Source organism: Galeopterus variegatus, unplaced genomic scaffold (genome assembly GCF_000696425.1).
Source record: "Galeopterus variegatus unplaced genomic scaffold, G_variegatus-3.0.2 Scaffold2674, whole genome shotgun sequence".
Classification (NCBI taxonomy): domain Eukaryota; kingdom Metazoa; phylum Chordata; class Mammalia; order Dermoptera; family Cynocephalidae; genus Galeopterus; species Galeopterus variegatus.
This window is the reverse complement of record NW_007728785.1, coordinates 237,115-265,064: the sequence shown is the minus strand read 5'-3', so window position 1 is coordinate 265,064 and position 27,950 is coordinate 237,115. Positions and strand designations below refer to the sequence as shown.

Sequence of the window (27,950 nt, the reverse complement as noted above, 5' to 3'; positions counted from 1 at the left end):
AATAACAGTAGGAGGCATATCATGAATCAATCGTCCCCAAAACGTTGAAAAAAAATTCAACTTCATCAGTCATTAAAGAAATAAAAGTGTAAGCTACAAGATAAAAATTTTAAGCTATTATGTTGGCAATGATTAAAATGCTAATATACTCAGTGAGGTTGAGAGAAATGGGCTCTCCTATCTGGACGGAAGACGTATACATTGACGAAATCATTCAGAAAGGTAATTTTTACTATATGAGCACTAAAAAGCATTGAGTGCATATACCCTTTGGTCTAGAAATTCCATTTCTAGGAGTTATATCTNTAAAAAGCATTGAGTGCATATACCCTTTGGTCTAGAAATTCCATTTCTAGGAGTTATATCTAATAAATTACTTAAATGGGGCTCACAAAATTTAGCAACAGGATTATAAAAACATTACATTTTATAATGAAAAATATAAGTAAACCAAATGTCCAACAATAAAATAATAGTTACATAAATTATGATAAATCCATATAATAGAGTACTATTTTACTGTCAAAAGTAATGTTGCACATGAATACTTATTGATATGGAAGACGTTTAAAATAAATTAAATGATAAAAGCAAGGCTTGAAACTATATAACTGTATGCTACTGTTTTTGTTTAGAATTATCTATCTATCTGTCATCTGTGTATCTATTTACCTACCTACCTATTTATCTGAAAAATGCTGGAAGAATATTTATCATGATGTTAATGTTAATTACCACCAGTATATTTTTCATGTTTATTACTGTTTTTTTATTATTGCACATTATATGTTAGTATTGTATATTATTGCTTATTATTTTTTTCTGTTAAAAAATAAAGTATTCCTTTTTGCAAGCAAAAAACAAATGTTATTTTAAGGTAAGAGTATGTATTTCTCTTTTTTGTAAAGTATGAAAAAGGTTTCATATGCTTTTTATAAAATAAGTCTTACAATTTGGTTAGAAAATGAACATAATAGAAAAAATGAGCTGTAGACAATTACCAAGATAAAAACTACAAATGGCCTAGGAACAGGAAAAATTCAACCTGTTTAGTAATGAAATTCTCTTTTTCTATAATCAAAGAGACAAAAGGCTTTTTAAAAAAACAGAGGATCGATTCTCTACAGTAGTGAATGTTTAGGGCTATGAGATCTCTTGTACAATGCAGAGATGGGAAAAATATTTCAAGAGAATATGACAATATATAATAGAAGTCTTAATATTGTGCAAGCCATTTGGCCCAGACTTTCTCTTTCTCAGAATTTCCACAGAGATAATTACAGACATATGTAAACAGGATGATCATGATAGTATTGTTAGTAATAGTGAAAATCAGAGAAAACTCAGATGTTCAGAAATAAAAGATTAATTAAATTACAATATATCTAAAAATAGGATATTATTCCGAAATTAACTTAGATTTTTAGAAGAATAATTAATGATACGGACCAGGTTAATAATGTACTGTAGAGTGAAAAGAAAATGTTCTTTTTCTGCTCTATCACAATACCAGAGAATGTGCTTTTTGGTGGCATGTGCAAGATACCCTGGTACTCTTGCCATGTTTGACATTTGGCCACTTAAAACAACTCGCTGGTGCCTTACTGAAGTGTGTTCTAGCACTTGGTAACAGTGGCACTAACAGTATCTCTCTCTAGTCTCCTTTTTTGAATTTATATAATGATGCTACCATGGGAAAAATCTTTATTCGAAAAAGAAAGCAATACTGGTAAATAATGCATTCATGTTCCTGCAATACAGAATATCAGGATTAGAACTAAGGAAGTAAGTTAGTGATCTTAACGTGAAAATGCAATCAGAACTCATGAAAAAATAGGCATGCTATCTACTGGACGTTTTGATTAATTTAACTTGACAATGCTAAATACACTTTTTTGTTATTTATTAAAAAGACTTAGATGGGAAATTAATAATATAAGGCGTATAATGTTTTCTTTGAAACTACTTGCAAATTAAAATGACCTCCACATAGTCATCCAGGTTCAGTTGTTTTCTCTATAATGTGTGGAAGCACCAGAGCATGGTGGTTGAGAACTCCGCCTTTTTTGGTCATAAACTAGACTCTATTGCTCTCTGTGCTTGGGCCAGTTACACAATCTCTCTGTGCCTGTTTCCTCACACAAAAATGGGCATAATGATAGTACCAACATCACAGGGATGTTGTGAGGTTTAGATTAATATACTGAAAGACCTTAGAATATATGTGGTAAGCTTTTAATAAAAACTAGCTGATATTATAATTTTTATTACTATATTGGGATAGATAAGACCTCTATCATTATTTTTGTTTTCAGTTACTTTAAATATTTAATAAAATTGAATGGTTTTCATAATATTTACTTGTTTGCTCACTCATTCATGTATTTACCTACATTTCTATGATTCTTTTGCTTTGGAATCTTGAATACCAGAGCCTAGAAAATACACAGACAGAGAATCCACGACACTTTAGAAGCTGTGAAGCGACAGGAAGTAAGGGCAGTTATCTAGCAGTGGTGGAGGGAGCTCAAAGTGGCAGGGGCTATGGAAACCTGCTTCTGAGTGGCGACATACCTGGAGCACAAGCCACGTGGTAGGTCCTCTGAGCAACCGTTCTGGCCCTGCTTCTCAGTAAAGTAGCTTCTCCTATTGGCCTGACTTCTGTGTCTTTCTTTTACAATAAAACTTTACGACATACCTGGAGCACAAGCCACGTGGTAGGTCCTCTGAGCAACCGTTCTGGCCCTGCTTTTCAGTAAAGTAGCTTCTCCTATTGGCCTGACTTCTGTGTCTTTCTTTTACAATAAAACTTTATCAGCTGAGGAACCCCAAAGACATCTTTGAATTTTGCAGACCATATGTGTCACACATCCGTGAGTCATTTAAAATATGCCATGGATACCTCCACCAAAGTTCTGGACTTGCTGGTGATCCTCTCCAACTTTTCTGCTTTGTTGGATTCTTGATCCTTTGTTTTGGACTCATACTGCAACTTTATTCTTCATCTGGCCCTTTGAGTGACAGTATCAATTTTGGATTTATAATCATGACTTTAAAGCACCTCTCTAGGTCTCAATCCGAAATTCTGACTTCACTATTTATGAATGAAAACTGTGAATAAGCTCCTCTGTATCACTGTCATGGCCGGTGGAATCTGCTCATGCCTGAAGTGGGAGGAAGGTCAGATAATAGATGGGCAATGATAGAGCTGTTGGATTGAAGGGAAGGGAAAGTGAGCAGGGGGATTTCAGAAAGTAAAACTGATAGGATATGGGGGATGAAGGAGAGGGCAAAGTATAGGGCAATTTCCACATTTCTGTCTCAGTTGCCTAGAGAGCCTATGAATAAGGGAAGGCAGGTTTTCCAGCAGTGATGTCAAGTTGCTGCATTGGGCAGATTTGCAGATTTTAGGTACCGTGTTCCAGCAGGCAGTTGAAAATCTCCTTTCAAGAAATCAGACCATTTTTCTATTGCCCCCAACTACCAATTAGTTTTTTTTTTGCATTTACACATTTGGTTTTATTTAATCCTCACAATAAGGTTCAAGGGTCTATTGGTATCATCCCCATTTACAGATAAAGAAATAAAAACTCAGTGATTAAGTTTGAATTGAAGTAAAAGGTTCAAGGGTCTATTGGTATCATCCCCATTTACAGATAAAGAAATAAAAACTCAGTGATTAAGTTTGAATTGAAGTAAAAGGTTCAAGGGTCTATTGGTATCATCCCCATTTACAGATAAAGAAATAAAAACTCAGTGATTAAGTTTGAATTGAAGTAAACGGGTGTAGACTTTTCCCTTCCCTGCTTATTTCTTTGTCAGGAGAATCTGGAGTCATGCTATATTAGCAATAAACTCATATCATTTATGGTGGACTTAGATAAAGATATATTCTGTGAGGCTCCACCGAGAAATATTAAACACCAGAAATCTGAGTTCCAGAGTTTTTTTTAAAAAATCATAAAATATAACAAGATGGGTTAATACATCATGCAGAAACTTGCTAAGCAACACTGTATTAATTCTGTGGCCCATTGAATTGGTTTCTAAAAGAAAAAAAAAAGTCAGAATGCATAAAAACATTAGTTTAGAAATAACTTGGAGCCATAAGAAAACCTTGTGAAATCGCATACTGTGGTTTAAGAGATTTAATAAACTATGGCAATAAAATTTAAAATGATGCCAAATTTGAAATGTGTGGCTTCAAAGGCACATACAAAAGAAAATGGTAATACTTTGCAAAAGATATATACATATCCACCTACAATAACATCTACAGCGTTATTTAAAAATTATTATTTCTGCCAGCGTGTATTGTATGTATAAAATAAAATTTAAAAAATTAGCTAAATAACCTGTTATTTAAAAATTATTTCTGCCAGCGTGTATTGTATGTATAAAATAAAATTTAAAAAATTAGCTAAATAACCAAAAAAAAAGGACAGAAAGGCATGGAAAGAGGACAAAATAAAAATTAAAGTAAAGAAATGGTAACAATAAAATTTTCAAAGAAAATGGTAAATTGGTAAAATATAAAAACTTCTTTTAGAAAAACTGTAGAAATAAAATAAGCAGATTAATTTCATGACAAATGCACACAAAGGGAAAACTTCTAAAGGAGGAACATGAAGACAGAAAAAGGAATAAAAATCACAGTAAGAATAAAACCTTGTTTATTTGTCATTTTATTCCTTAGAAACCCTCTATCAATAAAGTAGAGCCACAACTCTGTAATACAAATATAAGTTTATGCATTAAATGCAAGAATGAAATTCAACAAAAAAAACTAACACCCATCTCTGGGTGGTGAAAGAATGAATGGTTTTTCCTTCTTTTTATTTTCTGTACTTTTCCTAAATTTCTGACATGAAGATACACTGCTTTCGCAATGGACAGGAATTAACTCTACTAAAAACGAAGCTCTGAATCCCATTTCATGTTAAAATTTAACACGACAGAGCCGCATTCCGCTGCCAGCTAATTCAGGAACTGAACTAGATGACATTTTTTCCTGTACGATGTGCATTACAAACCTTCCCCATGAGGAAGAATAGTGATCTCCTGCCATCTGACACATTTCCTAACCTACATATGTTCCCAATCACCGACTTTCAATGGGTCTGTCTACCACGTGGGTTCTGCACTGCCCTGGTTTTTCCTGGGAAACAAACAACAGGCTACTGGTGCCTACGATTATTCTTTCCTATCTGGGTCTTGTTGGGCCTCCGGTGTAGAATTCCTCTGGCTCACAGAGCCTGAGAGGAGATTTCAGCATTTTACCTGAACATTTTCACCCTCAGACACTCACGATGCCCTCTGCCCTCTCACACATGCGTTCCAGAATTCGGTGAATACTGGTGAAACTGGGTCTGTCTGCAGGCAGCTTGCTCCAGCACAGACGCATGAGATTGTACAGCTCCAGGGGGCAATTCTCAGGGCAAGAGAGGATGTTGCCATCTCGTACGTAGTAGATGACCTCCTCGTGGGCCATCCCATAGTAGGGCTGCAGGCCGTAGGAGAAGATCTCCCAGAGGACCACACCATAGGCCCACACATCAGACTCCGTGGTGTAGCGGTTATAGAAAATCGACTCCGGTGGCATCCAGCGGATGGGGATGGCGTCGTTTTCATTAGCTTTGTAGTAGTCTGCTGAGTAGATGTTCCTGGACAGGCCAAAGTCGGCGATCTTCACCACCATGTTCTCACCCACCAGGCAGTTCCTGGTGGCTAAGTCCCGGTGGACAAACTTACGCTCGGACAGGTAGGCCATGCCGGCGGCTACCTGCCTGGCCATGCAAAGCTGCTCTGCACAGGAGAGGGCCGGGGGGCCGGGGCTGGAGAGCGGAGCCCTCGCGGGGAGGTCGCTGTGACTGAGTCGGCACCCCGTGGGAGGGGACATGCTGCGGAGGAACTCGTTGAGGTCCCCATAGGCCATGTATTCAAAGAGCAGGCACATAGGCTTCCCGACAGCACACACGCCTGGAACCCAAACAGCATCCTCGGTTAGGCTTGGTTACTAAAACAACACAGTAGAAAGGACACCCCAAAAGCAAATGACCGGATCAGAAAATATGGGGCTCTGGTTTTTGTTGCTGTTGCTGTTAACAGCTCCATAGCTGAACCCTAACCCTGTCTAACATCTCCTATTTACCTTTTGAGATTCAGCTTATTTGTCACTCTTTCAGGGTATCGAAGCTCCTGACCCTTCCAGTATCAGTTAGATTTTCCTTCTGTCACCCTTTAACGTAGTACCTGCCATCCTATTTTATAATCATCTGTTCATTTGAGGTTTCTGTCAGCATTTTGGTACTTTGAGAGAAGAAATCAGGTTTTATTCCTCTCTAAATTCCCCATGCCTACCATGCTACTGGCAGAGCAGGTGCTTGATAATGTTTGGTGAATGAATTTATGAATTGGTGTTTGCTCTGAGTATGTCATGTCGTGGCTCTGTGTTCTTTTTAATTCTCTGATGAATGATAATAAGGAAGAGGTAAGCAGTTTGGAAAGAATAACTAAAACAATCCAAGATCGTTACATGAAGTATTTGGGATGTTGCACTAAAACATTTTGAAATTAAGATTTTATGATTTTCTTTCTACAAAAAAAAAAAAGTTAATGTAAATAGAGTCTTAGATTCAATGCCAGGAGGATATTTACAAATCTTAAAATTTTGCTATATTTGACAGGGAAACTGGAGAACTTGGAATATTAGATAAGATGGGCACAATTTTATATCACCATAAAATAGATAATTAGATTCATGATTACTTTTAGGTAAAAATTAGAAAGTCTCCATTAGAAAAAGAAGAGAAATAAGGAATACTGGTATCTTGGCTTATTTATTTGGGGGTTAATTTTTAATTCCAGGGACTTTAGCAATCAGCATATTTATATGTTCTAAAGAGAAAAATTTTAAAATATCAATTGGGTCATACTTAGAAATTTCTTCTACAGGATCTTCTTTGGATCATCTTTAGTTAACAGAGATTTAACTATCTCATCAACTGGCTTTGCCATAGTTATACTAGTTGAGTTGACTTAAAAAGAATTCTTTTTTCTTTAAAAAAATTCTTATATTAGAAAAGAAATAACAACATATTTCTCTGAGACATAAAAATAATTTTTGAGCCAAGGTTATTTAATGAACTGTTCCACTCCCTGATATAGAAAATATTATATGGAAGATTTCCAGTTTATGATGGTCATGAAAAGTGATTATACATGTATAAATATATACGTATAATTTACAATCAAGTATGTGAATATATATATATATATTTAAAAGCTTAAATATTTTACAAATTGTAATAACTCTAACCTAACTCCTGGGAATTCAAAATGGAATAAAATCCTTGAGGGAAGAACTGTGTTTTATTCATCTTTGTAACCTCAGGCCTGATACTACACATGGCCCATTATGGGTTTTCAATATATGTTGTGAATGAATGGATGAATGGATGATGGGTAGATGGATGGACAGATGGATGCATGAGTGTAAGAACACCTCATGCCTCGTCCAAGTCATGTCTTTAAACTTTAGTGTGACATCTTCAGCAAATTATCTCAACTCATTGTTCACTGTTTCCTCAACAGCCAGAATATTGGGTAAGAGTCTGTGATCTCTAATGCCTCTTCCTATTCTAAAATTCTGCATATCCCCATATTTTATACCCATTTCTCCCAATTTCTGATTAAAAAACTCTTATGCACTAGGATTTCAATAAAAGGGAATCAGTTTTTAAGATACAAACGTGTTCAGTAAGTGTCCGATGTTCCAAATGTCTGAAACAGGGCAGATTTCTTTTATTGGAAATGAATTTTATGGATTTTCCCAATTCCCCTTACACTGTTGTCAACTCATTTAAATGGTATTAACTTTCAAGAAACTATGAAGGTGATGGAATCACATGCATGAATCATTACTGCTTACATGTACTTGATAGAAAACAGACCCTGTGTTCATGGATATTGAAATGGAATTTAGATATATCATTTAACAAATGGTAATAGAAGTCTGAGTTTTTTTTTTTTTTTCCGTGTCCGGCAACGGATCGCAACCCTCAGTGTCGCCCCCGGACCGGACCGGGACCGGCAACGGGATTGCTCCCGTTGTTGCTCCCGTGCCCCGCTCAGCCAGTGAGCGGGAACCGGTCTGTATGTGGGATCTGAACCCTCGGCGGGAGCGCCGCCGCACTTCCCAAGCGGCGCACCATCGCAGTGCGCCACCGGGCCGGCCAGAAGTCTGAGTTTTTGTTGGCCAATAAAAATGAGAGAAAACTCTTAGGAGTGATGTATAAACATGCTACCACAGTAATCATAAATTTGCAAATTGTACATAGTTTGTGTTTAAATCAATCCCAGGAGGTTAGGATGTTGTAAAATTGCAAATATTTATATATGAATGCAGAGTCAACATTTTAAGAAACAATACACATTATTCCTCAATAGAAAAATATCTGTTTGTGCTCATAGCAGATCATTTTCACAGCCTTTCAAAAATTCAAAAAGCAAGAGTACCTGTCTCTCGGTATCTCTCTCAAGCTCTACTACTATATTTTTTATGCCTGACAGTTGTTACACAGGCATCTCAAAATGAGTGTGATGGGGGGACTCAGCTTTTCTCATGAATCTTCAAATCTTCCTGATATTTCTGGCTCACAATGTTTGGGGGAATGCTTAAAACAAAGACCCAGAAACAAACCAGCTAGTTTATCAGCTACAGTTTTGCAAAAGTTGAGTTTAAATATTTAGCCAGCAATAGACAATATGTATCTGAAGGTTAGGGGGGAAAGTAGAGTGGAGATTTTGATTTTTGATCTATCAAAATATTCGGGGAAGGCATGAGCTTGCCCAAGAGGAGTTGTGCAAAGGAAGAGTGTAGGGTGAGAAGAAGGGTGAGAACAGGATCCTTGGGCATACTGACTCTTGGTGGAGTGGTTGAGGGGAGTGAAAAAGGAGCCCTTGAGCAAGACTAAGGGTGGAAGAAAATCACAGAGAGAGATGGGTCGTAGAAGCTTCACGAGGAGGGCAGCCCGCGGTGTCAAATCTTGCAGAAAATTGATCAGGAGGAAGGCTGATAATAGATTATTTTATTGAGATAGAAGTTGCTTGAGGAACTTCAATGTGTGTGTATGTGTTTGTTTAATAAATTAATGAATAAATGTATAATATTTGAGAAAGCAAAATAAGAAGGGTGGAGGGGCAGAAGGCAGATTCAGAGTGTCGGGTGATAAAAACTGAATAGATGAATGTTTGGGAGTTGAGGAAGTGGAAGAAATATCTTCAGGATGAATTGTTAAGTACTGTGTAACTCTCCCAACATAACTCAGAAACTTCTCTTATCAGGGTTACCAATGAACCTGCACTTGGCCAAATCCAAGGTGACTTTATAGGCCTTCTCTCATTTCACTTATCACATGTAACGTGTTCACTTTCACCTCTTCGAAATACTTTATTTTGTTTCCAGGACAGCACATTCTCTTGGTTTACTTCTGCTTCATTGGCTTTTCCTTTCCAGTCTGCTTTGCTTGTTCATCTCTTCCTTCCTGCCCTAGCTGTTGGAATGCTCCAGGGTTTAGTCCTTAGCCCTCTTCCCTTTTCTGGCTTTCTTTTTTCCATCTTTAGGTGTCTTGCCCAGCTTCATGGCTTTAAATACTCTGTATTCTCTAATGATCTCAGATTTATATCTACGACTAGATCAACCTCCTGAACTCTAGGCCTCCATATCTACGTGTCTCCTTAACTTCATCTGAATGTTGAATAAGCATCTCAAAAAACATGTCTTAAAATAAATTTCCACTCACTTCACTAAAGAAACCCACTCCTCCTGAGTCTTTTCCAATTCAGTCAATGGCACCTCCATTCTTTCAGCTGCACAGCCCCAAACTTTGAAACTATCCTTGACCGCTCTCTCTCTTTTCTGCACATCTTACATTTGGTCTGTCAGCAAATTACTTGACTCTACCCTCAAATTACACATAGATCCCAATCACTTCTCATTATCCTGACTGTCACCACCCTGGTCCATGCCACCATCTTCTCTTTCTGCACGACTGCAATATGTCTTTACTGTCTCCCTGCTTTCATTGCTTCCCTTCAGATTATGCTCAAGAAAGCAACCAGAGAAGTACTGAAAAAATGTGAGTCATGTCATGTCATGTCACTTCTCGGCTCAAACCCTCCATTTGCTTCCCATTTTACCCAGAGTAGAAACCAAAGTGTTTAGAGAGGCCTGGCAGGATCTGCCCACCTCCCCCGTTACCTCTCAGATCTCGTCTTTGACAGCTCTCCCCTTGTCCACTCTGATCCAGCCACATTCACCTCCTTGCTGTGCCCCAAGGGCACTAGACATGCTCTTGCTGCAGGACCCTTTCATTCTTCTTGGCATGTTTTTTCTCAAGATATCCACATAGCTATTCCCTTTCCTCTGCCAGGTCTTTATATAAATGTCACATTTTAGCCGAAGTCTTCAAAAATTTTAGCTCACACTCCAAAAACGTCTCTGTTTTGATTTTTTAAAAAGTCTTTAGAACTTAATATTCAGCACACCACATTTTTAGGTGTTTATTTTTATCACCTGTCTCCTCCAATACGATGTAAGCTCCATGAGAGCAGGGACTTTTGAAAGTTTTGTCCATTGCTGCACAATTAATACAAACTAAATATTTGTTATATTTTTGTGAAATGTATGAATCTGTGAATAAATGGGAACACATCAACGAACAAAAACCATATAATTCCCTGCCCCTATGACAGTCTAGTCAGGGAAAAAAAAGAGAAGAAACAAAATAAACAAGTAAAATGTATAGACTGTTCAATATTGATAAATTCTGTGATGGAGATGCAGTGTCAATGGAAAATTCTTTACTGTGGGGACATTTTAAACATTTTTATAAATGGAAGGCAGCAAAGTCAGAGAAAAAAATAAAAAGAAATAAGCCATGAGCAATGAATATCCTACAGTGTTAGGATCAAATGAGTGTTAGCACTTAGGTGAGAGGCTAACCTTGGAAAGGAAAAGAGACATCTCACTTATCGAGAAGTGAAGGAAAAAGCATAATTAAATGAAGTATAAAGGAAGAAAACTTAGAAAGCCTCTCTTTTCTGATTAAATAAGTTTCCTCACTTATATTTTCATACCTAAGAGTTTCACAATATTAGGGTTGTCAAATTCTGCCATGAGGGCTGCCTCCCTCTGAAAGTCCGCTTGCATATCAGCCGAGGCTTCTTCTTTGAGCATCTTTACTGCCACCATCGTGAAAGGTTCATAGGGAAGTAAACCTGGAGCCCTGAGAGATTAATTTATTGAGAGAGAAACTAAAAATCAGGAATATTATATGCATGCATGTTATATCAACCCACATTTATACACATCCTCCCACTTAGGCAGCCTTTCCCAGAGCCACAAAATCAAAGAAAGGACAATAGTAGGTCATATTTAAAGCTACTTGACTCCAATTAATAAAAACTGTTGTGGTTATTTTCAACATAGATTAAATTTTAAAAATGTATTATTTATAAATTACAGAAATTCTAAAGTGCACAGACCCAATAAGATTATCGCTGCCATCCTAACCCCTTAAAATTTGGCCAGAATCTAAAGCCCTTGAAAGAAGTTACTAACCATAACTTAGTCATCTTTATATCCCCAATAGAGCTTAAAGTGGTACCTTGCATATTTTTAGTTCCCAATAAGTCTTTGCACAAGTTTTCATTATTCATGTAACTTCTAGACCAAGGCCACCATGAGTGGAGGTAAGGTGCTCTTGCCCAAGGGTACCATGCCCAAGGGTACCAAAGTGACAATTGGTGATTAAAACCAAACCCACATTCTCTGGCCCAGCTGTGTGTCAATGGAGCTGCATCCATGAAAAGAGGGTGTTTTATTCCAATTCACACAAAGGGGATAAATGGGCTAGTGTTGGCCTTAATATATACTCCTTTCTTGAGCTCAGTGTTTTCTAAATTTTTGTGTTATTTTTCCCTCTCCTTAATATCCATACATGTCAGACTCTGAATTTTTAAATCAAAACAACAGTTCAAAATAAACTTTAAATAAATGGAGAATATAGCAATAGAAAATGGAAGAGAAGTAAATTTGAGAATTGTCTACTAAAAATAGTGAAAGAAATTATGATTAAAAATGTATGATAGATTCTTTTTCAAAAAGGAGCTATAAAAAAACAAAAAGGAAATATGATTAAACTATTGCTAATTTCTTATCATTTGAACATGATGTAAATAAAAATACATTTAGATTTTCTATAAATTACTTTTAAATGCAATAAAATATTTTCTCAATATACAGTTCTATTTTACAGAAAAGAGGGAAAATTATTAAGATCTAAAGTGTAGTATGCAATACAAATAAGGTTAATGATGTAAAGATTAACTAATTTAATAACAACTATTGTGCTACATAGTATATATACATCAAGCTACTGGTCTGATAAATTTTCAGACATAACATATTTTAGTGGAGAGATTCTTTTTTTCTGAGGATAACTTTACCTTGCTTGAAAGACCCTTCCAAATGCTCCCTCTCCAATATCTCTCACATATTCAATGTTATTCCTTGGATACTCCAGGCTGAGCAATTTGGGATTCAGAAGGAGTGGCATCCTCTGGTACATGGGGTTGGGATGAAGTCTGTCTAGCAAGAGCTCAGAAGGCAGCGTGGTGAGGGTGACTGCTGCTGATTCTCTGCGGGTGAGACAGGCAACGTCAATAATGAGCCCAGGAGCAGGTAAGAGCTTTGTACTCAGATTCGAAGAGATATGGCATTTAGGAGTAAACAAAACCAATTATACTAATGCAGTCAAAGATCCTTCAGTTTGAGAGCAATGAATTATCATTACTTTTTTGGTCTAGAGCCCAAAGCCTCTAGAATTTTCTCTGGAACTTTACCACCATCCAAATGGGCAGTGGCAATGGGACTAAGAGGGAAGATGCAGAGCAGAAAGAGCCATTTTCTTTCAAATCATCATTTAGATTCTATCTTTTGTGAAACATTAACCTCAGGACATGTGATCCCATGCAAAAAAATCGTTGGCATTTTAGAAATCATGGTGGGGGTGCTTAATTTTAAAGCAGGGCTATGGATGCTGTATTAGTCCATTTCTGTTGCTTATAACAAAATACTTGGAACTGGGTAATTTACAAAGAAAATGAAATTTATTGCTTATGGTTTAAGAGGTTGGGAAAACCAAAATCCAGGGAACATATCTGGTGAGGGTCTTCTTTGGTGGTGGCTTTACAGCAGTGCAGGGGTCTCAGATGGCAGAAAATGGCAGAGCAGAGCAGAGACTAACCTCCCATGTGCTCTTCTTTTAAAACTCTCAGAACCACATCCCTGACTACTGTTATTAACCCATTCTCTACAGCATGGTCCTACAATCTAATCACGTCTTCAAGGTCCCACCTCTCAATATCATAACAGGATTTCCCACCCTCAATGGTTACAGTGGGAATTAAGCGTCTAACATATGAACTTTGGGGACAAAATTCAATCAGTCCACAGCAGATGCCATTAGGAGACTGGCAGTGTGATATATATTCCTCTTCCCATCCCCAATTCCAGTTTTAAATATGTAGGTTTTAAAATATTACTACATGAGATTAGCTTAAATTTGAATCTCACCTTTTCTTATTTTTCCATTGTTTTCTTCTTCGGCAGCAATAAAGAGTAGTTATGGTAAGAAGCACAAATATCGCAAAGCTGGACATGATGGAGATTATTACAGTCATGGAGTACGCAGGTGAGACAGAGGAGGAAGAAGAGGAGGAGGAAGGCAAATTTGGAATGTCCACACTCGGCTTTGAGGATGTCATTGGTGGGAATGCTGTAAGTAAACATTAATTTTTTTCATTCATTCTCAAACCTTTAAAAAGCAATTTTTGTACTCAAGCAATCAGTAAACTAAATTTAATGTTAAGTTTATGTTTACCTATTAAGTTCTCCATGGTTATATATCTACAAAGTCCAATTGTAAGACTCTATTAAGGTCCAGTTATAAGTAAATCCAGCTTATAGAATCATAGAATTTTAAAGTTGACACTCAGAGAGAGGAAATGTTTTTTCCAAGACAAATGCAGATCCTGGGCTAGAGCTCTTTATACTGCATCATATTGTTCATGAACTGACAATAATCAAGGAAATTGTTAAATAAAATATTTTAGTGTAATTATACCTGAAGTCAAGATTGTCTAGAATTGAGCTTTCATGCACATTTACTGTGTTTACAAACAGAATAAAAATAATGGAAAAAACTGAAAAATGGAAATATTAGGACACAAATGAGCAGAAGTGAATTCATCTAAAAATTAAACTCCTGTCAAACTCCAACTTAAAATGCCAATGCAATGTAAATACAAGTAAAATCTGCATTACTGCTGGAAACCAGAAGATGCCATAATTATAATAGTCTGTAGAGTACAAAGTCCATCGTATATGTATTAAAACAACCTTATTAATTATATTTTAAATCCTCTTCATAGATTGAGTAAAGACAAAAACACAGATACAGGGCATTTAAATAATATAATAAACAATAATGTTTTGTAATAGCTAAGAATAAGCTTTGTATCCTAAATGGAGAGAATAAACCTTCTTTTTAAATATTTGTAGAATAATGACAGATATAATCTTATTTCAGGCCACAAAGATAAATCTCAATAAATTTTGAAAGAAGAAATTATGCAGATCTAGTCTTTGACCAAGATACAGTTCATAATAAATTAAATTAAATACAACAGGACATTTAAAAAGAGAAAAAAATTAATAACTTTTAATTAAAAAGTAAAGAGTAGCCATAGTTACAGATTAGAAAAAAACTTCCCAGTAGTGCGTATGAGATTTGCCAAAGCTACGCTTAATGATAACCTTATGGTGTTATCTTCTTCCATTAGATAAAAACAATAAAAGTGAAAGAATGAAACATTTAACTCTAGACTTCGGATAAGAAATAATAACTACAGAAAACAAAACAAAATAGGCATTAAAGTCATGGCCATATACAAGTAGTGCGTATGAGATTTGCCAAAGCTACGATTAATGATAACCTTATGGTGTTATCTTCTTCCATTAGATAAAAACAATAAAAGTGAAAGAATGGAACATTTAACTCTAGACTTTGGATAAGAAATAATAACTACAGAAAACAAAACAAAATAGGCATTAAAGTCATGGCCATATACAAGCAGAAATTAATGTTAGAGTACTAGTACCACAAATGATAGAATTGAAAAATAGGGTCAATAGTTGGTTTTATAAATATTTATAAATTAGTCTAATTAGTGGAATTTTAATTTTAAAAAAATGGGAAGGGCAGAAACATAGAAAATTAGAAAAGATAAAGAATTTATGACAATAGATTCAAAAGTCAATAGCAATGAAATAATATATAATCATGTATTACATTTTTTAAATCTTAAAGAAAATGATAGAAACATATTAATTACTAAATTTGAAGAATTAGAAATGTGAATATATAATCATAAGAAAAAAATTATTTCTAAATGTCATTGTAGAATTATTTCTTTTAGTCTTAGAAAAGATAAAATTTTCATATTTTATAATATGTTCCAGTAAGAGAAAAATCTTTTAAATTCTTTTAGGAAGTTACTATAATACTAATATTGCAACCTAGAAATGTTAGCACAAAAGAAAAGTGCACACGTAGATTGTAGAATATAGATTTAAAAGATCCTAAATAAAGTATTAGCACTTGACTGCAATATAGTAAGAGAATGATAATTTAGTATAAGGGAATATATTAATATAACATATTATAAAGTCCAAAGGAAACCTTTATTGCAGCAGATGCTGAAAGGCATTTGAAATAAGACACTTGTAAAAGTGGATGTTACACGGGTGCCCATGTATGACTTCTTGGTCTAGGAGTGGACACAGTGATTATGCCCTGAGCACCGCTGGCTAAGCAAGTGGTTTCAAAGCCTGTGGAGGCCAAGCTTGGTCATCACAGTGACTCAGGCCGGCACCCAGACTGAAAGACCATCGGCACAGTATCAAACATCTGCACAGGACCAATGACAGGCTGCCTTGTCAATCACCACAGTAGTGATGGACTTAACAGACTTCCCGGGTTCTTGTGTGAAAAAAGCTTGTCTTATTTTCTTTGGACTGAGTCATCCCTATCTTTCTCAATCTGAGATGAGTGGGGAGGGGGACTTAAATTGGAGAGGTATGCTTCCTGCTTATAATAAAGTAGAAGCAATTATTAAAAATCATGGAGAAATGACTATTTTTGTATCTGATTCTTACAGAGCAGTTCATACTATATAATGTAATCTAACTTGTAAAGTTGGTAATGTAATCTCATTAGTAAATATAAAGGTAATTTTTCTCAAATGTGTCAGAAAATAGAATTTAATGGCATGTTAAAAGAAAAATCCATGATGACAATAAGATTTATTTTTAAAAGTGCAAGAAGTGACACAGTTTGAATAATTTTGCTTTATGGATTTAAATATTTCTTCCTTTCAGGACAGTTTTATTATTCCTTGGTTATCACTTCTGATCTATTTGCTCTGGTCTTCCTTTAGAACTACACCAATTATCTCTTTGGATCCAAATTGCCAATATCGTCCTTTATATCTTTTTTTTCCTTTCATCAATTTTATCTCTTCATCCTTTTCCTCAACATCAAGGGGGCTTATTCACTCATTCATCCTTATATTAATGCATTCAGTAAGTCAATATTGATTGTTAGGCATCAAGAATACCGTGGAAGACATGAAAAGTCTTTGCTTATCATGGGAAACAAATTAGCAAATAGATAATTATAGTAAAATGTAAGCAAATGTATATAAGTTAGTAAGAACAGGATGCTTAGGAGCATCCAGAGGCAGCACCATCCCAGGTCTAGGCACACTGGAGAGGTCTTCTTAAGTAAGTAACTTTAACTTAAATTTGAGCAGGCAATAACCAGTTGAAGGTTGCTATGGTCTGAGTGTTTGTGTCCCTCCAAAATCTGTATGTTAAATAAATGAGGGCAGAGCCCTCATGAATGGGATTAATAACCTTTTAAAAGAGAGAGCTTCCCTGCCCCTTCTGCTGTGTGACGTTACAGTGAGAAGACAGTTATGTCTATGAGGAAGTGGGCCCTCACCAGACACCGAATCTGCCTATGCCTTGACCTTGGATTTCCCATCCTCCAAAATTGTGAGAAATTAATTTCTGTTGTTCATAAGCCACCTAGTCTATGATATTTTGTTATAGCCGTCCAAACAGATTAACACAAAGGTGTATGTGTGTGGTTGGAGGGATTAAGGGAGTGGAGTGGAATCAGGTTGGGGACAAAGAGGTCATAGCATGTATCAGGGTCTGAACCAAGCAGTTGTGATACTTTCCTAAAAGTGCACCTAAAAGTTTCATTGCTTGAGCTGGAGAGTATCCACAGGTAAGGCTGCAGATACCAGGTTTAGGCTATAAAAGGCCTTGCATGTCAGTTTAGATAATTTTGGTTTTGCTCTGCAGCAAATGGAGAAAATCATTAGAGGGTTTTAAGTGTTGGAGTAGCACGATCAACTTCTTGCATTAGAAGGATTTCCTGGCTGCAACCCTGACTTCCATCATATAAATAACCCAATCATGGTTGATTTCAAGCTACCAACATGCAGTCCTGAATGCAGAGTTGGAAAGAGATGTTCAGTAGCATGTTATTGTATAGGATTTCTATCATACAGATAGCATGGATAAAGAGAAAATCCAAAAGTTTCTATGTAGATGGAAAGAGCAGATTATATACAGGAAAAAATAACCAGACCAACATCAGATTATTCATTTCCAAAAATACAAGCTAGAAAGAGTGAAATCGCATCTATAGACTACTGAGAGAAAAGAATTCTATATCCAACTAATACACACTTTCAACTATGCAAGTAAAAGAGGACTATTTGATGATATGCAGGCCTTAGGGACTCTATCACCAAGATGCCTTCTGAGGAAATACATGAGGGGACTCTTAATAGCAATCGAATCAGAAAGGGACTTCAAGATGAAGAATAATGAGTGATGATAATGTGTGTGTGTGTGTGTGTGTGTGTGTGTGTGTGTGGTATGTGGTGTGTATAATATGTTAAATCTAAATAGATAATGATGGGATGACTGGGAGTTTTGTCTCATTCTCTAAATGAGAATCAATGGAGAGTCATTCTGCAAAGAGAACCTAAGAGTACTGGGGAGGGTAAAGAAAAAGGTAAAAGCATTCTGAGGATCTCACTGAAGATGCTAAAAGTCCCGGGGTGGGGGAGGAATGGGGACTAAATGGAGCGCTGTAATGTGCAGAAAGAGTTGGTATGTGGATTTCACTTAACAATAGAGAAATAATAACCAGCAAAATGTAAAGAAAAGAAACAAAAAAGTAAAATAGACAGAAAATGTAAAGTTAAGTTAATAGAGATAAAATCAAGTACATCAGTTGTTATATAAAATATAAACAGCCTAATACTCCTATTGAAAGAAAATGACTGTGAGATTGGAGTAAACCCAGGTACATATTGTTGATAAGAAAAGAAAAATGAAAGAGATGATAAAGAGATTCCAGATAAACATAAATACAAAGAAGGAACAATTACCAAATTAATACCAGAAACTTAAAATTAAAAGCACTAAAATAAGACAAGTGACATTTTACATTGGTAAAAGGGTCAATATAAGAAGAGGATCTATTAAGGCAATGTAATTATTAGACAGCTAGCATAAGCTTATTCTATACTGATAAAAGAATAAGGCCTTTATCACAGAAAATAATGGTTGCATTATAATTCTGATCAGATCATATTCTGTGCATTGTTTAATTCTGGACATTCCTCAAGCTCACACACTGCCAGTGAAGGGTAAACATGGAGGTGATGATTTTGGAAGTCAGGTTGCAAAAGAAAAAGTTGAACATTGGAGCTATTTAATGTGAAGAAGAGAAGACTACAGGGACATAGGGTACCTGTCTGCAAATATTTTAAGGGCTGTTCTATAGAAGATGGATCAAAGGAGTAAAGTAACAATCAGTTATAGAGGACTAGAATGTAGTTCTACATAGCTAAATTGCTCTAATAATTAATGTATTCTACAATGGAATGAAGGAATGAATTCAAGTAGGGAAAGGGAATGACTGTCAGAGATGCTCTAGAAAAGATTCTTTCACTGTAGGAGAAATTCTTTAATTGCAGGAGAGTTTGGATTAAATAATTATTAAAGCCACTTTCAACTCAAAGTTTCTGTGAACTTGCAACTTTAATATTACCACAAAAATTACCCAACCAGCACTTCAAACAGTTAAATCATTCAAATGTTTTACACACACACATACACACACACAATCTTTATGATTTCATTTGTGGACAAAACGGTGACTGAACATGACGGAAAAATGAGTTTTGGACACAAAACGTATATTCATCTAAAGTTGGCAAAAAATCAAATCATCAAGTTGCCTAGGTGATTTAAAACTGTGAACAACAAAACTTTTGTCAACTGGATCTTCTTAAGAATAATCAATTAAAATAGAATGTGAAAAGGTAGTGGTATCGATTCAAGAATAAGATATCTAGGTGGTTAAACAATCAGGGAAGCTTTATTACAAATGATGTCTTGGAAATAAAAATAAACCATGATAACAGAGAGGCATCACATGTAACAGTTAAGAAATGAGGCTCTACAGACAGAGCCAGAATCAGACAGATTTGGGTTCAAATCTTGGCTCTACCTTTACTAGATGAGTAAATTTGGGCAAGTCGCTTAATCTCTCTTTCTCAAATTGACTTGTACGTAAATGGAGGACATTCGTAGTAGTGAATTTCATAGAGCACACTGATCAGTTTGCCTGGATTTTCCCACACACTTCTCTCTCTATATATGTATGGAGAGAGTAAAGATGGAAGAGGAAAAAGAATTGAAGAGAAAAGCAAATTATCACTCTGATAATTTAGCCAGAGTATACTTTTTTTTCCCACAGGAGCTTTGAAACAGGAGAAGACAGACTCAAGGCTGAGAGTTTCTGTCATAAAGCATGTGACATCCCACAGAAGAGAGGAACAGTGCAATGCCTACCTAGCAAATACTGTGACTAGCACAAAGGCATAACATTCTCAAAGGGTGTTTCACTTCAGCAAAACAAGTCGTAAAAAATAAAAACTACTGAAATACTAGTTCCAGTGTTCAAAAAAGAAAATAATGCAAAGATAAACAAATGATTTAAAAAATAATCCTCCATCACCCCTTAAAATAAATATCCTTTAGACTTTACTCAGAAATCAAGAAACTCGAGAAATATTTGGAGGCTTTACACACTTCCATAGGATAGAGGACACCGCCTAGTAAGGATGCCTTCTTTGCCCAACTATTGACCTACCTGAAAAGCTAAAGTCAATTTCTTTAATAATAATTGCATTTAACTCAGCACACTTAAAGACATTACATACAACGTGGTCAGATGAAATGATTCATTTACGACATTTGGAGCTCATTTTCTTATAAGTATCAAAGATTTCACAAAATGGTGTTTTTTAAAGACTAGGAAAGCTATTCTAGCCAGTTTATGCTGCACAAAATTCCATTATAACCAGTATAAAAGGCAGAAACATGGGTGCTTTTTTGGTGTTTTGTTCCCTTCTAATTTAGGATTAAAGGTCAGCACCTGCCACACAATGAACCCTACGTGAATGCTTGTATGGATGAGCAGGTAAACAACTGAAGGATAACAAAGACCATGGTTATTGATCAAAAGTCCAACCAAAGTAAACTTTGGCTGCTTATATGATAAAGAATTGAAACATTGTCATTCTTTCAATTTGGGAAGAGCAATTTGACCGGCTTCCAGAATAATAGGTTTTTAGGTTTTCCATAACTGCTCTTGTTTAGTAATGGTGAGTGATTCAATTGGGACTTGTAGCATTCTTTCTTTTAATACTTTAAATCTCAGTCATTTAAATAAATTGGTAAATCAAGTCCTGGCACTTAGCCAAGTGCAGAAGGGATTAGGCCTGGAATATGTATCACAGGAAGTGAATGTGGTTTAAGCCTTAGAACACAAATCAGAGGAAGTTAATTGACATGAAAACTTTTCTAATTTCATTCTAAGGATTTCTGCATTCTGGTAGGTTAAAAGCACCATCTGATACACATTTCTAGGACATCCCTTTCCAAGGAACCTTCTTGAATTCTTTCCTAGATATTCTGTGATGACGCTTTCAAAACCATTTGATTTGACCCTATAAAACTTTATCCTGGAAATCAACTGTCTTAAAAAACACCCATCTTCCAAAAGAAGGATCTATCATCACAAATGAAGAACATAAGTTCAATGAAGAAATAAATATTTGTTTTCATCTATAAATAGTGAGGTAATACAAAATCATAAATGCAAAATTAAAAGGTGATATTTTAAATATGGCTTATTTTATAGACATATATGGGATAAAGCAGGCTAATACTTTGAGGTGCAAGAATATTATTTGTATCATGAACTAAACATGTTGTTCTCCATGGCCTAATTAGAAGCTCTAGAAGATGGCAGAATAGATGATCCGCAGTGTCACTCTCTCCCAAAAATCAACCAAATTTACAACTATAAAAATGTGACATCAGCCAAGCCAGGGTGGCTGGAGCTCAGGGGAAGAGGAGGAGAGACCTATGGAGTTCATGAAGGTGGGAGAAGCCACAGTGAGAGAAAGAAAAAACTGCTCTGAGCATTTCAGGCTGCGGCTGCTTTAAGGCTCGAGCTGCTGAGCACATGGAGCAGGAGCCGGCAGAAGCCGCAGCTGTGCCCTTTAGATGCAGTTACTTGGAGGCAGCAGGGGAGAAGAGGGCCTTGGCGGCCCCCAGGACAGCAGACCACTAACAAGGTTCCCGTGGATCCACACAGGAGCGAGGAACCAGAACAACTGAAAAAAGGGAGCTACTCAGAGGCCGGTGAGTCATTGCAAGGGACCGGTGCATGGCCCTTCCCATGGGAAGTATTTGCAGCATGGGCGGTGGGGGAGACGGGCCCACCAGGGGAACACTGGGACACAGCAAGAACAGCTGATCTGCCCCCCAATCAGCACAGGACCACTCAGAGGAGACTGGTCAGGAATGCAGAATTGCATGGGGTACAGTTTGATGAAAAAACTCAGGCCCAGATCAGAGATTCTACAGAACACAGATCCACCAGGTCTCTGGAGAGCCGGAAGTACCTATAAGGTCAACCATTAAGCCCTGAGCTGCACAAAAAGCCTTCCCTAGGGAAACAGCAGCAAAGTAGCAATTTAAACAACCACACAGCTCAAGTACTGGTTCCCACAGGAAGTTCCCCATGTTAGAAACAAAGGACAAAAAATTAGTTCCAGCCCAGGGATACCACCAGCACCTTGGGGCCTGGCTGGGAACTGGAGGCTTAGATCTGGGGACCGGACCCCACACCCACTTCCAGGCAAACTGCACCAGTGCCTTAGGGACAGCCTGGGGACCTGAAGCATGGAGAAGGGGACTGGACCCCCCCCTCCCACAACCAGGCACACTGAGCCATTGCTTCAGGCCCACCCAGGGACCTGAGGCATGAAGAAGGGGACTGGACCTCTCTCCCACAACCAGGCATACCATGCCAGCACCTGGGCCCCGCCCAGGGACCAAGGGCATGGAGAAGGGGACTGGACCACCCTCCCACCACCAGGCACACTGAGCCAGTGCCCTGGGGCCCACACAGGGACCTGGGGTATGGAGTTGGGGACTGGACCACCCTCCCACAACCAGGCATACCACGCCAGCACCTTAGGGCCTGCCCGGGGACCTGAGGCAAGGAGCCAAGAACCAGACCCTCCTCCCACAACAAGGCACACCATGCCAGTACCTCGGGGCCCACCCTAGGGACCTGAGGCAAGGAGAAGGGGACAGGACCTCTCTTCCACAACTAGGGACATCGTGCCAGCACCTGGGGGCCCGCCCAGCCCAGAGGCATGCAGAAGAGGACTGGACCCTCCTCCCACACCAGGCACAAAACACCAGCACATTGGGGCCCACCTGGGTACCTGAGGTATGGAGAAGGGGACCGGACCCTACTCCCACAACCAGGCACACTGCACAAGTACCTTGGGGCCTGCCCAGGGACCAGAGGCATGGAAAGGGGACCAAACACACCCCACAACCAGGCATACCGCTAGTGCCAAGGAGCATGCCAAAAACAGCACTTCCATGTAGGTGGCCCACCACAGCCACCACAATAACCATGGCTGCTGCAAAAGTGGCTAGATGCCACAACCACCATGCAGATGGTCCGCCAACCACTGGATGCATTCACACAAGAAGAGTCACCAGCAGAGACAAAGAAAAGAAGAGGATGTCCCTTTCCACAAAGCCCATTTCAGAGTGACAGAAGAAGCATCTGCTCTATGATAATATTGGGGGACCTGGTCACATCTCTCAGCATTGGACAGATCATCTAGGCAACAAGTTAACAGAGTAACCATTATTCTTTCAGAAGGAGAGAAGAAATCTAGGGTAATTAGAGGGGGGAGGGGGAGGGAATGGGGGAAGGGGCGAGATTGGACAAGGGGCATAAAGAATAATTACGATTTGTAACAATATATATGCTAGTAATATTGATTTAATCAACATGTCTAAATGTTCAACCCCCAAAATATGTATAATCGATTTTGATTCAATAAATAAAATAAATTAAAAAATTAAAAAAAAAAAAGAAGAAGCTCTAAGCTGAGAGCTTCAATGATCTTCGTTCATGGTCTACCCTGGAGGAGTATGGTGAAAAGCCATTGAGAGAGATTTTTTCTGGAGTCATGAAGTATGAGTGTAAATATGCATGCACGAATCCAATTACATACACGTAAGGTTTCAAGGGCACAAACAAAATTACTTACTTGTTACGTTTTCTTTTTTATAATCTGAGGGGGAAAGGATAAAAAATTTGTTTTAAGTGAGCATCGAGATATCTCATACTCTGTGAGAGAGTGCTAAGAAATGCAAGTTCTCTTTCAGCTTTTTAATACACCACTGGAAAACATTCTTTGCATTCTAATTTGAAAGAATCGCATCTTTGAAATTAAACCAACTGTTAGTGATAAGAACATAGTTCCTTGCAAACGAAGTTCATTAAAGCAACATGCAGCAATTCAGTTTGGTTTTGTGAGATCAACATTTCCAAACATGTGGCTTATTTTTGCATGCTTAAAAACTGCTTTATTGGCTAAGAAAGAGGACTTTATTCCTTTATTTTACTCTTCTGACGAAATATGAGATGTTTCTTAGCCATTTTTTCTGCATATACCAGAAAATGTCACAAGCTCTCATAAGGTAAGATCTCAAGCAGATAAAAGTGCTCTTTAATTTCTTTTAGATCAAATAAAATAAATCTCTATGCTAGCCTGTGCGATTAGGATAGCATTAGGATTCTGCTATTAGGTATCTGAGAAAGGCAGAACTCAGAAAAACATTAGAAACGCCTATAAATATTAGGAGATTTAAGTTCACACCTTAGTTTTTTCAAAATAGTAAATTTCTCTTAACCTCCAAAGTCTCGGGAGAACTCTGTTACCTAAATATGGGAGTCTGGTACAGGCCATGGGGTCCCAGTGCATGCTGGGAAGCTTGCTGCATTCTGGCACGGAGAGCAGATGCATCCCAGGTCTGTAGAGTCCTCTGTGGGTCTTTTCTTCCATTGCCAGCCATTCTTTTGCACAGAAGAGCTCCTTTACTGCCAAGCAGTACTCTCTAAAATATCATATGGAGAACAAAACTTGATGAATCATGGCACGTTAAAGCCAAATTTGCTGCAGAGCCTAAATTCTGTATTTTCAAAACATCATCATAGTACATCGACTGTTTTGCAAAAACGTTTTTGAAAGGACCCTTTTACTTTAAATAAAGTGAGACTTTATGAAATATAGTGTATTATCCTGTGAGATGAAGTGCTATCTTGCTTTGTTTTTTTAAACATAATTAATGCTCCTGGGCAAAGGAACTCTCAAATTTAAAGGTATGAGACTAGGAATCCCTGGTATGTCTTCTCTTAATATTAAAATAACTATAAAGGTACAGAAATAAGATACACAGAGTTTAAAAAACACACATACTAAAATTCATGGATCATTGTCAATCACTTTTCAGCCTGGGAGATTTTTCTATAATTTTGGGGCTAATGAGGAGGGCTTGGAGAACAGTCTGTACCTCTGCATGCTTTGTTCTCTGAAACAGAATCACACCACTTCCCTGGCAGTTCACAGGAGGTATGTGGGTCCTCCCCCAGCCCTTACTCAGGAGATGTGGAGTCCTGTCCCGTTGCTGCATGAGCTTCCATCTGAGAAAGCCAGATGAAGCTGTTATGTTCATCTAGATGTTGTGTTATGAGTAAAGGGGCCAAAGAAAGACTAGTTAGACTAGTTAGAATTGTGTGAATTAATATTTGTTCAAGCCTGATAGCAAACAGGACAGACTGACTAGGAGAAACCTATTTAATTGTGATAACCAAAGGAATCTACTCTGACCAGTTCAGTTAAATTATAGCACCTTGGGAGATCTGGGATAAGTAAGTAGTCACATCTGCCTTTCCTGGAAAACATTATCATAAGACCATTTTTACTTAGAAGCAGACTTAATGGCACCAGAAAGTCATAAAATAACATAAAATACTTCTTATAACTCCTATATAACCTAGTAACAATCCCAAATCTATATGTCATGTACACCAATAAAAAAACCGATAAAGTAATTGGGTGAGGCTATGCTTTTTTCTCTTTCCTTTGACCCTTCCCCCTTCTTGTGATTATAAAATGTTAAGCTCTGCTGGCCCTCTTTAGAACTTCTCAGGGCAACCTGAACTATGCTTCTCCCTGGTTGAAATCGTCATATTGGCTAAATAAATACTTGCTGCACATATTTGGTCTCAGTTTCTCTTTAGGCCAACAATTCCAAATTAAGATATTTGGGACTAAAAATAAGAGAAAATTAAACCATTAAACAAATTAAATAATAGCAGATGTCTTTCATTCAGTATCTGAAGGATTCAGAGAGGAGGAAATTGTGTGTGTGTGTGTGTTTATGTGTGTGTATATGTATGTGTGTGTGTGTATACACATACATATACATGTATGAGGGTACTTCAAAAAGTTCATGGAAAGATTCATATTATGAGGCTGGCCGGGTAGCTCAGTTGGCTAGAGCACAGTGTTGTAAACCAAGGCCAAGGGGTTCAGATCCTCACACCAGCCAGCTGCTCAAAAACAAACAAACAAAACAAAACAAAAAAAAAAAAGGAAAGAAAGATTTGTATTATCTTTCAATTCTATCTTTCCATGAAGACTTTGAAGTATCTTCATATATGCCACAATGATTTTTTTATAATACTCATGCCTACTCTCCTGCTTTCCAACTTGCCAGTATGGCTAATCGAACATGTGTAGAACGAAAGAGCTATGCATGGGAATGTGATGGGATGCAATGTGGGTCATGAGTATAACAATCAGATTTAGAATAACTTGCCAGTATGGCTAATCGAACATGTGTAGAACGAAAGGGCTATGCATGGGAATGTGATGGGATGCAATGTGGGTCATGAGTATAACAATCAGATTTAGAATTCTTGGTATGTCTAAAATAAAAAGGGGTTATAATGGGGCTTTCAAAGCAACTGAGAAGCTGAAGAACCCGAGAGTGTTGCATAGCCTATGGCTGGGCCTACTGTTGGCTTGCACAAGCACCTCTTTTTGCATTCAGACAACACAGTTAAACTGTGCAAAAACCATGTGGGACATATGAAAAAAAATTCTGCAGTCTACATTATGTGGAGGAAATCAATACCTGGGAAAATTATTTTTTTATTCTAAATAGAAGAACACATTGAAGAATGGTTTTTTGGTTTGCTTTGTGTTGAGTGCCATGTAATAAAGTATGCCCACTATAGCAGAGATTCTCATAAGAAAAAAAAAATCAGGATGAAATCAAAAGATAGACTGAAAAATACATTAATTTGAACATGGTAACTGAAGAATATAAAGACCAGAAAGAAGTGAAATCAACACTAAAAGACTTAAAATCTTCATTGAAAATAGTAAGGAAATAGTGCTGTAAGAAATGAACAAGTGTTCAATTTGAACTGAATATTCAACACAATGCAGAAAGAAAGGACTAGTAGATGAAAATGATGGGTGAGAGAACTGATAGGGTGGAGCAAGGAAGAAATCAAATGATACTGTTTCCTAACAGTAAAACCAGAGCACATAAAAAGTAGAAAATAAAGATGTACTATAAGAAAATGTTTGAAGATGAAAAGCACATAATGGTTAAAGCATATTATCCATTATTTTTATGTTACTTATATTACATAAAATAAAACAATAAAAAGAAATCTATCCCCAAATGAATTTTATAATTCATGTGGCAAGAGATAAGTGTTCCTAATGAAGAAACCAAAGTCAAGTTTGCTTTATGCCTCTTCATTACAACACAGCCAAAAATAATTGGCCATAGTGTGTAGTATCTAAGGAAAATTGATTATAACACAAGACTTAAATACTTAAAAATATATTTTATACATAATCTTACCTATGTGTGTTTTGAGATAAATATATATGTAAGATTATAGAAAAGAATTTTATGTGCAATCTAAAAAACATCTACTTAAACTGAACAAGAGATGAGATGAATGAAAATTGTGAATTTAAAAATGAGATTTTCTATGACATGAATGACAATAAGCATCAAGAATAAGTAACATTGAGAGCCCCTTTCAGCTATTTGTTTATATATGATTATAAAATCAAATGTAAAAGCTAAAATTGATGTTCCGAAAATTGAGCATAGGCATGGAAAATATAATTGAATAATACTAATCTGGTTTATAATTCCACATAAAGTTTTAAAGAAAAGGTGTGGAGGATTCAGTACAATTATGCTGACTTAGGCCTACCTATTTTTCTTTTTTTTTTTTTTTTTTTTTTTTTTTTTT

The 27,950-nt window shown here is 37.0% G+C and overlaps 1 protein-coding gene across 3 annotated transcripts in view; it reads right to left on the bottom strand.

The window, feature by feature from the left end:
• Positions 1 to 5,296: 5,296 nt before the first annotated feature.
• The window catches only part of MUSK (muscle, skeletal, receptor tyrosine kinase), a 123,621-nt gene continuing 100,967 nt past the window's right edge, over positions 5,297 to 27,950 (bottom strand). For 2 of the 3 annotated variants that reach the window (XM_008582593.1, XM_008582594.1), the window contains 5 exons: positions 24,543 to 24,716; positions 13,640 to 13,841; positions 12,511 to 12,702; positions 11,140 to 11,288; positions 5,297 to 5,979 (listed from right to left, as the gene is read on the bottom strand). In XM_008582593.1, coding sequence (XP_008580815.1) covers positions 5,297 to 5,979; positions 11,140 to 11,288; positions 12,511 to 12,702; positions 13,640 to 13,841; positions 24,543 to 24,716 — 1,400 coding nt within the window. Of the gene's footprint in view, positions 5,980 to 11,139; positions 11,289 to 12,510; positions 12,703 to 13,639; positions 13,842 to 23,868; positions 23,893 to 24,542; positions 24,719 to 27,950 lie in introns of all 3 variants that reach the window. The other variant, XM_008582592.1, reaches the window with a different exon arrangement.